Raw genomic sequence first — 13,774 nt, 5'->3', positions numbered from 1 at the left:
AAAATTGGGTCATGTGCATCTGATATTCTAAAAATTATGAATGCCTTGTTACGGTAAAAAAATCCTTATACGAATTATAAACAAATTTAATCCAAAACGTGTTTTAGTTGTTACAGAAATGCAATGTTATAAATGTAATTTATGACTTGTAGGCGTCATGATTATACTATGTAAGGTTATAAGAATGTAGTGTATATTGATTAAAATCTATTAGAGAACCTAGAGAAACCTTCAGAACTATGTGGGTATATAAATGAAATAATCAAAAACGTACAAACAATGCTGCAATCGTGTATTGTGATAATTTACATTTCTTTTAAATAATTAATATAAAATACTTGCTCGTGTTATTTCATTGCTTAAATATAATTTATAACAAAATTATTGTGCTTATAGTAATTACCATTTTAAAATTAAACACGTAAATCACATAATAGAAAGTTTAGTTAGAAACGGTGCGAAGAAATGCGAAGTATGAAAACGATGTCTTAAGAATCTGAAAAAGAAATATTTTTTATTAAGTGCGTCATATTTAAAATACTTGTAATACAAACATGTAAAAGCGTTTATTCAATAACTATAACCAAACAATTTTATATTAACGACTTTTAATACGAAGTTAGCCATTATAATAATATAAGGCTAAGTTCACCATCTCTACATGACGTCGAGGACAATGCAATACCGCATAACTAGCCCTGATAAAAATCACGTAAATAATTATAATTATACAAAAGAAAGCAAATTGAGATTAATACAAAAATTGCAAAGTAATCAAACATGTTTTGTCACTTACACGGTACATTTATAAGGACTAGTTCAGGATATGGCACCTACCCTCCACGACGATAACTAAATGAACACAGACAGAGCGATGCCACAGCAGCGCGCTTAGCAAATCATTTTATTTTGACTGTCCAATTTACCGTTTCAGATCAGAGTATGTACCGTTCGGCACCTTTACTTACTCCAGCCATTGCCTGTACGCCTACTTTAGCAAGTCCTAATGCATTAATATGCACTGGTTCCTGCACATTCATCAAAAATATGCACACTGTCTTCCTGTCCTGTGTGTCCATGTACTCCCATGGAACGTTGTAAACAGCATCCTTCAGATAGCCGGTCTGTAAATAAATTTAAGTAACATATTAATTTATTTAATTTTCCGAACTCTGTCCATTATGCGGAGTGCACACGTAATAGGATTTCGACGAACGTACATTCATTCATAAAAGTAGTTTCAGAAATTCAAAACTGCGCACACGTAATAAAAAATAATTTTATATGATACAAAGAAAAAAATGTTTCAATTAAACTAAGGTTTACAGCGATGTTTTCCTTCACCGTTAAAGGAAAACATTGTGAGGAAACCTGCATATCTAAGAAGTTCTCTATAACCCCTCTCAGTAGTAGAGGAGACCCGACCCCAGCAATGGGACAGTATATAATACAGGGCTGATATTATTATTATGGGCGATGTAAATTTTTGAATTTGTTCAGGTACTTTTGTAGGTGACTATACGTTGAAGGGATGGGTTAAAACGCCTGTTTTGGGGTTGCATGTTTGCTTTTATTTGATGTTTTAATATTGTTACGGCTACTGGTACTCGCTGATAATAGCGCATACACGAATATGGAAGATTCGATGATGGAACGTTCTCGAAAGATCTTGATGTCCCCAGAATGTCGTGTAAACTCAAAAACTAGCCATAATTTACGAAAGAGTTCCCGAAGATTCTGGATCTTTCGAGAATGTTCCGTGGACATCGATGGAACAGACGACCGGTTATAAAATACGACGCGCGGCCGCCGTCACTCTACTCCACACGACCGCAGTTCCATCCTCGCTGCCGAGGGCCTGTTCGGCTTCCCCGTCCTCTCGACTCTTCCAGCAGTTCCCACCCGCATGCCGACGAATAAAGGTAACGTATAGTTGTTAGTTCGCTCATCCCATAATCGCTGATGTTTCCATTCTCCCCCAGTGGCCATCCTGAGCCGAGGTTCGTAACCCGTTATTAGGTTGCCCCCAGCGTGGCCTATTAATTTCAAAGGGTTGCGAGCGCTTAAAGCTTGTGTATGTATAAGCCGACCCTTGTCAGGCTAACAAACGTAGGCCTTGTCAAACAAAAAAGCAGTTCTTTTTGCGATGCTATCAAAGGCGATAACCGAACTACGAGCGATATCGAAGTGAACAACGAATGAGTGCGACTGCGGAGTGAATGTAAGTGTGTTTCAGTGTTATGGTATATCATTAACGTGTTGCAGCGCTTGTGTTAGTGTTTTTCTTATTAATGTTTCAGTGCGCTTAAAAAGTGTTTAATTTTTTTATTTGAAGAGACCTAGCACAAAACAATTTCAATACTTATATAATATGAATATATTTTATAATGTATTCCTCTTAAAAATAATTAAACGAATACAAAATCACTAAATACAGATACTTTATTGTTTTATTAGACGTTGTCCGCATCTTCGCCCCCGTGCAAACCCGTTCCTGCTACAACAGTCTATCTATCAAACACACTACGACGTTTCTACGTTTGCTTTCTATATAAAAAATCAGTTATAAAAATTAAATTTGATTACCATGAAACTAAATTACCAGAATAAGAAGTGACTTATGTATTAATCCAGGGTATGGTGTAACCGTTGGGGCCGCGGCTCCGCAGCCTTTTCTCCGCCTGTATGGCACAGGGCGTCTTCCCGGCGCGCTGGAAAACCGGGAAGCTCGTCCTGCTCAAGAAGGAAGGGAGACCCGCAGAGTCGCCGTCGGCCTACCGGCCCATCGTGCTGCTCGACGAGGTTGCCAAACTTTTTGAGCGCATTCTACATGCGCGCCTTGTCGAGCACCTCGAGAGGGTCGGTCCCAACTTGGCCGACAACCAGTTTGGATTTCGTGGTGGACGCTCTACCGTCCACGCGATTCTGCGGGTCAAGTCGCAGGCGGAGGAAGCAGTGGCCAGGGGTAAAATTGTGATTGCAGTATCTTTAGATATTTCTAACGCGTTTAATTCGCTCCCTGGCCATGTATCAATGAAGCACTGCGGTACCACGTGGTGCCACCCTATATCAGGCGTCTGGTGCACGCGTACCTTTCTGACAGGTACGTGGTGTATCCGAGCGCCGACGGGTGGCACCGTAGAGCGATGTCGTGCGGTGTCCCACAGGGGTCGGTTCTGGGCCCTCTCTTGTGGAACATCGGGTACGACTGGGTGCTCCGTGGTGCCAATCTCTGGGGCGTCGGCGTGACGTGCTATGCGGATGATACGCTAGTCACTGCCACGTCCAAGACCTTCCAGGACGCCGCGGCCCTGGCGGCGGTGGGCACCGGCGACGTAGTGAGTCGGATCCGACGTTTAGGTTTGAAGGTAGCCCTCGAGAAGACCGAGGCCATTTGTTTCCACGGGCCTCGGCGGGGGCCACCGGCCGGTGCCCACATCGTGGTTGAGGGGGTGCGGATTCCCATCGGCAAAACTATGAAGTATTTAGGTCTGATCTTGGATAGCCGGTGGGAATTCCGCGCCCATTTCGAGAAGTTAAGGACGAAGTTGTCCCGGGCAGCGGGCGCTCTTTCCAGCCTGCTGCCCAACCTGGAAAGTCCTGGTATCCCTTGCCGAAGGTTGTACCACGGGGTCGTGCGGTCCATGGCACTGTACGGCAGCCCGGTCTGGGGCTGACGCCCTGGGGCGGCGTTCTGTCGCCCTCCTGCGGGGCCCGCAACGGATCGTTGCGCAGCGGGCCATACGGGCGTACCGCACGGTCTCGTACGAGGCGGCTTGTGTTTTGGCTGGATTCCTGCCCTGGGATCTGGACGCCAAATCTCTCTCTGACACTTTCCACTGGAGGGAGGAGGCGTTCAGGAACGGGCAGCGTCCGGCCCCGAAGGAGGTGGAGGCCAAAAGGGCCTCCTTACGGCGAGCCGCCGTGGAGGAGTGGCGTTTCAGGCTGGAGGCCCCGTCAGCGGGGCTTAGGGCCGTCGCGGCAGTGCGTCCTGTCTTTGCACAGTGGCTGGACAGGCGCCACGGCGTGGCGACATTTCGCCTGACGCAGGTGCTCACCGGGCATGGTTGCTTCGGTGAGTACCTGTGTGAAATAGTACGAAAGGAAGTAAGCGCCGTGTGTCACCATTGTGACAACTGCCCGCAGGATACGGCCCAACACACGTTGGAGTCCTGCCCAGCCTGGGACGAGGAGCGCAGCGCTCTCGTTTCAGTCGTCGGAGGAGATCTCTCGCTGCCGGCCGTGGTCGCTTCCATGGTCGGCAGTCGGGAGGCCTGGCGTGCAGTGGCCCACTTCTGCGAGGTGGTCCTCTCGCAGAAGGAGAGTGCCGAGAGGGATCGGGAACGGGCCGATCCCTCCCGCCGTCAGAGGAGACGAAGGAGGCGCCGGGTGGACGACTGACCGGCGTCTCCCGCCCTGTGGAATGGGGGCATTTGGAGAATTCCACCACGGTATCCCCTGCCTGTCGTAAGAGGCGACTAATAGGGGCCACGAAGGGGGTCGTCGGCGGGCAGCAGGGGCTGTCCGCCCTAGTGCATTTTGTGCATTTTGCACATCTTTCGGTTGACCCCGGGATGGACGGCAGTGTGCTGTTGGCCTCACACTGCCGTAGACGCCGAGGGCGTCCTTCGGTGCACGGGGGCTTCTGAGCCCCCCCCATAGGAGACGGGCCGCAAGGCGGCACCGCGCAGGGGCGGCTGCGGTCGCAGACTAGACACTTCAACGTCAGAGGAAGCCCGCGGCCGTCCCTAATGCGCCGAAGAGGGCCACCGCGGAGTTTTAGCTGGTAGGCCGTGCATAGGTTAAGTTGTATATAGGGTTAGGGACTCGGCCCGGCGGTCGCCCGAAGGTCACCATCAAATCCGGGCGGCTCAACGCCGGGCCGTAAGGCACGGTTACCCCAGCATAACCGCTCAGTCGCCCCCCACGAAGGCTGGGCGGTAGTAATAAGGGACTTTCTCCGCGAAACCAAAAAAAAAAAAAAAAAAAAAAAAATGGTGTAACCGTGTAGTAAATTTTGTCCAAATCCCTTCAATTGTGTCTTTGTTTACTTCTAACAAACAAATTTCGCTATCATAATATTATTAACATAATTATGGATATTTAGTGAGGCTTACGGAAAATCAATTACAAATATAACTTGTCCGATGCTACCGCCGGCAAATTTGTTGATTTTATAATGTAATGTATTAACACGTTCACTGCGGAACAGGCCTATATCGGCCTGCCGCGGTACTTCAGCTGGTGCGGACGAAGAAAACTATGTCTCTCTCACTAGTGCGGAACGATTCCCCCTTCAAAACATTACATAAGCCCTTTTCGGCCTACCACGCACCAACTGGTAAATACATCCGCTCAGTGCGGCAGTAGGCCTATTTCGGCCCGCCCGTCCCAACAGGCCTCCGGTGACCCGATGCCGCACAGAGCGCGCGTCTCGTCAGTTAGTGTTGAGCTATTTAGTTGATCTAACGTAGCGTTCGTTCGATAAATTCAACCATGGCAAACAATGAAAGAAAAATAAAAATTTATAATTCAAAGAGTTCTATCAACTTTTTAAATTCATTTGAAAACCTATTTATTATTTATTATAGTACCGAAGCCAAAAAAAACTTAAAAAAATAAAAAAAATATTGCAGAAAATGCAACCAAAACCGCGTGACATGTTTTAAAGACAAGCATAAGTAAATAATAAACTTTTTTCATTCCTTCTACGATAATTCTGTTTTATTTTCGATATACCCCTATTTTGGTCTGTCCCTTCACTACTAAAAATACTTTCTAGTGCGGTTCAGGTCGATATCGGCCTGCCGCTTTCCCTTGTTTATTTCTTATTTCGAGTTTGGCAGATCCCAAGGCGCATCGAACTTAAGGAAGTTGGGTTCAAGGTCATTCTAACAGAATAAAAAAAATTGTTTACGTCATGTTTTCACAAAGTTATAGCATTTTAATGCGTCCGTGGATTTAGACTTTTAAGTCCAACGTTACCATAATTAAAAATTAAGAGCTAAATAAACTAACACAATATCACTTTTAAAATAATAATAAATCTGCCTAATAAGTTGCATTTCACTTATGTCTTACCACTGTTCCAACAGACTCAACGACAACAGATAACTGAATCAGTTGCTGGAACAAAACAGCTGTTAGAAGGCCGTAACGCATCAAAGCCGCTGCGTCCTGCAATTTAAAAATGGTTTACTTCAATCCACTTTTAAAATAATTATAAATCTGCCTAATATATAACAAAAAAAATATATAAAGGGACAGCATGATGACGAAATGTAATGCATGATTTTACAATAGGTGGTTTTAACTGGTTTTATAGACAACCGCCGTCCCTCTCCCTGAGCCAATTCTTGTGCTATCCGTTTACACACCGAATGCACTTCCATGCACGGCACACAGTAAAGTGTGTACACCTCATGGTTGCCAATTTATATTGAGGTAAGATCTGAAAAAGTGCTTTACAACTAAAAACGATTCATTGAATAAAAATAAAAAATCTCTGTTTTGACATATTTAGCTCTTATAAAAGTCTTGGTCATAACCATTTGTGAACATTCCAGTAACAACAGGCAGCCGCTGACCTGATGGAACAAGTAGTATACAAATAACATCGGACCGAAAGCTTCTGAAATATCTTGGGTGAATCTGAAAAAAATCTTAATTATTAAAAATATGCCATTCATTCAGTATTTATATATATATTAATTCTATAACATTTATTTATTTATTTTATTTATTTATTATTTCACATATTATTAGTAGCGGTTTTCATAATGCTTAATAACACCCAGGATGAAAAGTAACTGACGCAAAGCCGCACAGTATACTATTGAAAGTTTTATAATATGTATATATCAATTTCGCTCGCTGATATAATAAATGTCATTGTAGTTTCCATAGCGATAGAAAATAACAAGAACAAAAAATGGTGCTACTGTAATACATCGATGTAGCGTAAACTTAAATAGTAAAATAAAATAAACTCTAAATATATCTAATAGTAAAATAAACTCTGCTCTGTTTACAAATTCTAAGGGCGTTATTTACATTGCAACATATCCTATTCCTAACATATATGACGTGGAGGAGGGTGCGGTGCCCGGCTTCCTCGGTGCCGTAGTAACGCTTATACGGTACCATCACCACGTTGACATTTCGATTTCAATTTCCGAGGCAGGACAAGTGATATTGGGTTTTCTAGTCTTTATCAACGTGGAGTCTGTAATTGTAGATAACGACAATAGGATCGCCCCCTATTACATGGAGCTAATAAAGTTGGCCAACTATGCACGTCATACGTCGCCATGAACCGGAGAATTGCTGCGATGTTTGTAATAATTCAAACACTTACTCGAGAACTTCCCGATGATAATCGATGCACTGTTTCAATCTTAATGTTATATCTTTCTTTTCTGTTTTATTGTATAACGGAGCTTGTATCTCGTCTGTTTTTAAAACTTTGCTTGAATCAGACACCACAGCAGGCAGGGGGAAGTTGTTCAAATTATGAATCAATATTTTGAAATGTCCAGACACAGTAAATATTAACAGGGACAGAGCGAGATCAAACATGCAGAAAAAGTTAGAGCAAATATAGCTTGAGTACCTGAAATCGGTAATATTAAATAACTTTATTACAACTAAAACAAGATGCTTAGGGCCGGCGCATATATAGTGCAGCGCAACGCAGTGAATTTTTTACTATCAAATTATTGCCAATGTTGCCTTCATTGAAATAATCTTCAAAATCAATTGGCACAACAATGTAATACAATTTATTCAGCCCACAGGCGCGTGGCTTGTAAATTTAAGGAGAAATTTAATGTGCTAACTGTATTAGGGTTTTTAGATTGTAAGTCGATATAAAAATATTATCTCCCTCTGAGCCATAAATGCACAATCTTTAAATATGAGGAAATATGCCCACGCCATCAATGTTCCACGGGTAATTCGTTTGGTGAAGTAAAGCTCTTTAGGGAATAAGATACAGGTCAAAATAGAAGTCATCGGTTTCATGTCCTGCTATTAAAAGCCAGCAAACTGAAGCCCTAATGTTCCTCGAACTTTCAGGTGAGTCTAGAGGTATACAGTGAAGGAACCTCTTGAAGTGAATAAGAGTGCCTCCTTCATGGCCACTTGTACGATCGTTTCCCACCAGATTGAATTTAAGGAGATTGGGATTGCGATGCGCGGGTTTAAGGAACTTTTACAACAAATTTCCTGCAACTACTGTCATTAAATACTATCAAGAATTACAAGAAACTAGTTTTCCTCTCTCCATTCATTGCTGCAGTTCACTTCTTTTAGTAATTTCTATAATTTTATTATGGAATATCTGTCATGTGAGCGGAGATGCGATTAATTTAGTACGCAGATAGTTTGAGTCCCTGGAAAGGACGTAGACCTTATAATATGAAAATATCTATAAGTATAGCGGAACTTTATTCCGAGAAAACTGTCACATCAAACAAAATGAGATATTAGTGGAGATCATTAACTTTTTTACAGACATTCTCGATATATGTTGTGACAAGCATTGGAAATTAAATTACGGATTTCCTCAGAGCTTATGTCTTTCCCAATGAAAAGTCACTACGTCAGGTTATACCTATACGGTGCAACAGTCGCATAAATATTATTACGCATATTCATTTCCAGCCGGTCTGAATATATGACAGTCAGATTACAAACAGTTGAAAGAATTACTTTTGCGGAGTATTTTAATGCTCTTTGGGATTACTTTAGAATGTTGTATGTTTTTATATACTTAAACAGACAACAATCATGATCATAGCATGATGTTAGCCTATAATAAATAGCCTTGCGCGATAAATGGGTAAAATAACTACAATAATTTTGCAATTCGAAACCAATAGTCCCTGAGATTAGCGCATTTAAATATACAAACTCTTCAACTGTATAAAATAGTAGGTATAGATAGATTTATATAATTATTTTTAATATGTAACTTACCAATTAAATGTGGTGATTGCGATGTATCCATTCAAGGTAGATAAGAATTTTGTTGGGGTTTTGAAATATATAGACAACTCGTAAGAGTCGTTAACTAATATGTTATTTTCGAATCTTCCTACCTTGTAGTTGTTGTACATTGGGACAATGTTGAACGTAACTGTGCCCAATACTACTTGAGTTGACAAATACATTGTGAAAAATGAGAGAGTTTATGCACTCTTATGTGAGTCTGAAAATATAAATCAATTGTCGAACCATTATGTAGGTACTTTAAAATCGGATTACCTATAATATTTATTTACAAGCTACCTATTCAATAAACCATCAAGAAATTTAAAGTCGATATCATAAAGAATTTTATTATTTACACACCTTCAAAGCAATATCAGACATATCCTTGTAGTAAAAGAGATGCATTTTAGTAATATATTTCGTCATTACTCGGCGGTACTTCGGGTTTAAGGACAAAGTGATGCTACGGCTCTGAAAAACCAACGGGTATTAATAAGTAGTAGTATGATAACGAAAGAACTTTTACACCACTACATAACTACAAAAGAAAAACAACAATTCATCGATCATTTTAAATTGAAGAGAAGTATAATACAAAATTTTGTAAAATAAATAAAATAGGTAAGGTCAGGGAAACTTATTCCGTCTATAGGGGCGAATCCGTCCTTTCGCAATTGCGGGCATTCTATTCAAAAGACTGCAATTAGATAGCCTTATAGGTAAGAAAGTCAAAATATACAATTATTTACGTATATGGCAATTAAAGCTGCCTTTCTATTAGAACGCCCGTGTTGAAAAAGACTGATAGATGAAATAGGGCCTCGTAACCTAAGGAGTGGCTTCATTAAAAATGTTGAAATAATTTAAAAATAGCATTAAGCAGGTTTTATAATTAACATAGCTTTAGGCATGCTATTTGCACCTCCCTTCCTGGGAGGTGCAAATAGCATGCCTAAAGCTATGTTACCTTTACCTATAGGCGAAAGGTTATAATTTACCACATTAAGATGTGGGTATTATGGACATGTGTTTTTAATGTTATTTTACCATTAATATTTAACTTACCAATGTTATCATAGTCATAAATACAGTAATGTAGACATGACCAATTTCAAAGAAACCCAGCTTATTTGTATTTTCTATGAGATAGATTATTGTGAGAACGAAACATGTGATTTTAATAACCAGCACCCAGTATAAAGGCGCGATTTCATATTTCGTTGCACCCTCCTCCTTAAGATCTCTTCCAGGCCACGATCCAATAAGTCTCAAAGTAGATCTAAATAACTTCATGTATCGGTAGTCCCTGGGATCTTTTATAGACCTATAAAACAATTATTGCAGAATGTATGTAATGCAAAGCACAGTAATAAAACAACAAACATTTAAAACTTTTGATGGAAAAATTACTTATATAAAAGTAATTTATTTCTCTTAGTGTTAATAAAAGAAAAAATATTGAATACGGCAAGTATCAACTAACACCTACTCATTAGTGCAATTCATATGAGGTGAAACACGATATATCTGCTGTTAGAAAGTCGCTGAGGAGTTGGATATCCCTCAGACTACTTGACGCTACATCACCAGCTCCAGGTTATCATGTTTTAAAAAATATCACCGAAATAACGTACACGAAATTTCAACTCAATCGAACCTGAGAAAGTAGGGAGTGAGCTGACGGTTTTCAAACGCCTGGACAGTACCTTCACAAATTTATAATTTATAGATTATCTAGCTAAGAACCATCTCGATCAGATCGACTTTCAAACAATAAAACCACATCAAAATCCGTCCATTTGTTTAGGAACTGCGAGGCCATACAGACATTGGGATACACAGACTAAAATTTAATCTTATAACACCAGTATTTTGCTATAGGGACTAAAAATTATTTGGGGTCGCCCCTTTTATAGAAAAGGAACATAAATTTATAGGTCCCTGCTATCTATAAATATAATAAAATAGCAAAATCTATAAAATATATACTAAAATTGAGCTGAAGGAGTCTATGTGCCTTTAAATTTAATTTAATTTTTGTAGTAAAAATAATGAAATACTATACGTGAAATGAAAAATACGTATAAATTCAGAGAATGTTTTTTACTCAGAGTTTTTAATCATTGAGCACTTGTTTTACATGAGTTGACATAAGACATTTATGTTTTTCATTTTTAAATTATATTAGAACAAAAGGATTTACAACAATTTTCATCTTTGTAAATCCTATTTCGTATAAATACTTACTCACATAACATTATAAAAATAATCTTATTCATAAAGCGCCTATCAATTTTTTAACAAAAACTTACTTTGATAGAGGATCGTCCATAAATATCATTTTTATTTAATACAGATATTTGTACAAGGTGGCAAGGACCACTATCACTCTGTGCTATATTTAAGGAACTACTGTACTTCTTTTCAAGTTTTCTTGTCTATTTATTAATTAATAAGTACACATAAAAGGAATCACTGGTCAGACTAAAGTGGTAGTTAATATAATATTATGATAATTATACAATACGTTTATTATAGCAAATCAAAGAGCAATAAATTCTAATTATACATGTGGATATCAAGTCACTTTCAGCTTTTGCCTTTTAATTTTATATCATTACCTGATTACGTACAGTCACCCACATAAGTAGCAGAACAAATTTAAACTTTCAACTAGCCTATTTGTGTTCTTGCCAATATTGTTTTTCTTGGTAAAAATAAACTAAACGGATATAAAAATAAGATTCAAATTAATATAAGTATAGACAGTTAGTACAGTTAATTTTATGACTTACTATGTACCATGAGCACCTATATATAATATTGTATTCGTTTGTAGGTCCTCCCAATAGTTCCGCTTTTACATTAGGAAGTAACTACTATGTTACTAGTTTATAACATTACTTCCAATAAATTAAATAAAATGTGTTGTTTGTCAAAAAAATTTTCAATGCACGGCAATATAGATATTATCCGTTTTTACACACAACCCCAAACTTTTCCATATAACCTCTAAACGCCTGACTATGGCTTTATTAACTAAGGAAGGAAAATTTTATTATTTGGTTACAGCTTAGAGACTTTGACTATTTTGCCAACCCTTCAGAGGTTGTTAAAAATGAAGATTTGGGTAACATCTAAGGTTCATTCTTAGGGTTCATGCTATTTAACCATCAGACTTCGTAAAGATCGGCGTTTTGAATTCTAACCCCTATTTCATGTGTAGAGTACCTGCATCTTACTGTTTTAATTTTTGGTCGTCTTTAATAAATATAAAAAATCTTCTTTTAAGTGTTTGCCCACATCCAACTTCCATGTGACTCAATTTAATACTTGTAAGCATAGTATGGCACTTACTAAAGGGACGATTTAACACCGTTTTTACCTATCTGACAACCATACATGGAAAATCAAATAAAGATCAAACCCGAAAAAATAGGCTTAGTACCTACCATATTACATACTCTGCTGCAAGACCAAGCGGGCGCAGATAATACTTTTGTATAATAAATAAATAATATTTTATACTTGCGTAATTACGATACATAATATATTCTACATGGTCGCGATAGAACGCTACTCATGAATCAAATAGACAGTTTCGAACGTCAAGTTAATATGTTTGTTCTCATACTTAATCAGAGGGGACTGTCCTATAAAAAATGTATCTATAAAAATTTAAATATAAACGATAACTTGATTACAATTTTATTTGAATTTAAACAATATTTTAAAAATATTAAAACATTAGCTGTGACCACAACTACGACTGTGTGGGCTTCAATTTATCCGACACTGAAAACTGAAAAAAGCAAACCATTAAGCTACAACAAATTTTGATAATGTGCCTGCTTTCACCGTAAAAGCAACGATAATTCACACATACACATATAAGTGCATAAAAAATCACCCAACCAAAGAGATCTAAGATTATATAGAGCGACAGAGGAAAGATTGACATACAAAAATTTTACGCATAATATGCGATGTACGTAAAATTAATTACACTGATTAATTAATTACAAGGGAAGGTACACTTGTGTATTGCGCACACACTTCTGTACTATAACCTCATAAACCTGGCTGATCCCCGATGAATCAATCATAAATTCATAACTATTAAAACAAATACCTAACTCGTTTTTTAGTCGATGTAATTCTTGATGGAAGTTTTTTTTTTTATATAAATACACTTAATATATTTTTAATTTTTTCAGTCTTTCTTTCAGTCTCAGAAATTTATTTCGTGAATATTAAATCAACATAAAAGCTGTATACATTTTAACAATAGGCATCGATATAATATATCAATGACCCTAAGTTTTTTCTTATTTCTATAAAACTTAAGTAAGTGGTACCGATACGCTCCCGATAATTTTGTCTACAGAATAAATGCATCAGCAAAGCGAACCCATTTTTCATGAACTTATGTACTAATTGCTTATTAGAAATCAATACTGTTGTTAAACACAATACATAAGTACCTAAACATACATGATATTATTAATTTAAGTAAATAGTATTAGTGTAAAAATTTAATACGTTAGTGTAAAAGAAAAGAATAAAATTACCGATAACACAAATCGATCAATTTCACAACACCCGATCGCTCAGAAATAGTAAAGCTTGTCGACAACAGATAGCGTTTTTATACTTTATGTGAAACTTCATTTTTTTTTTCATGGGTAAAATCCTCTTGGATCCCTACCTAATAATGGTAAGCAGAGTATGCCGGACTTTTACCGGCTAAAAACTCCATGTTAGTCTCCATCTGCACCTT

At 38.5% G+C, this 13,774-nt stretch overlaps 1 protein-coding gene across 1 annotated transcript; it reads right to left on the bottom strand.

The window, feature by feature from the left end:
- Positions 1-278: 278 nt before the first annotated feature.
- Positions 279-11,428, bottom strand: LOC115442903 (odorant receptor 13a). The gene is given in 10 exon segments (XM_030168103.2): positions 279-496; positions 969-1,124; positions 6,082-6,177; positions 6,549-6,651; positions 7,358-7,612; positions 8,980-9,184; positions 9,187-9,211; positions 9,355-9,465; positions 10,060-10,318; positions 11,307-11,428. Coding segments are annotated over 10 exon segments (1,293 nt in total). The 5' UTR covers positions 11,336-11,428; the 3' UTR covers positions 279-442.
- Between the last annotated feature and the right edge of the window lie 2,346 nt (positions 11,429-13,774).

Source organism: Manduca sexta, chromosome 27 (genome assembly GCF_014839805.1).
Source record: "Manduca sexta isolate Smith_Timp_Sample1 chromosome 27, JHU_Msex_v1.0, whole genome shotgun sequence".
NCBI lineage: Eukaryota > Metazoa > Arthropoda > Insecta > Lepidoptera > Sphingidae > Manduca > Manduca sexta.
This window is presented reverse-complemented; position numbering and strand designations above follow the sequence as displayed.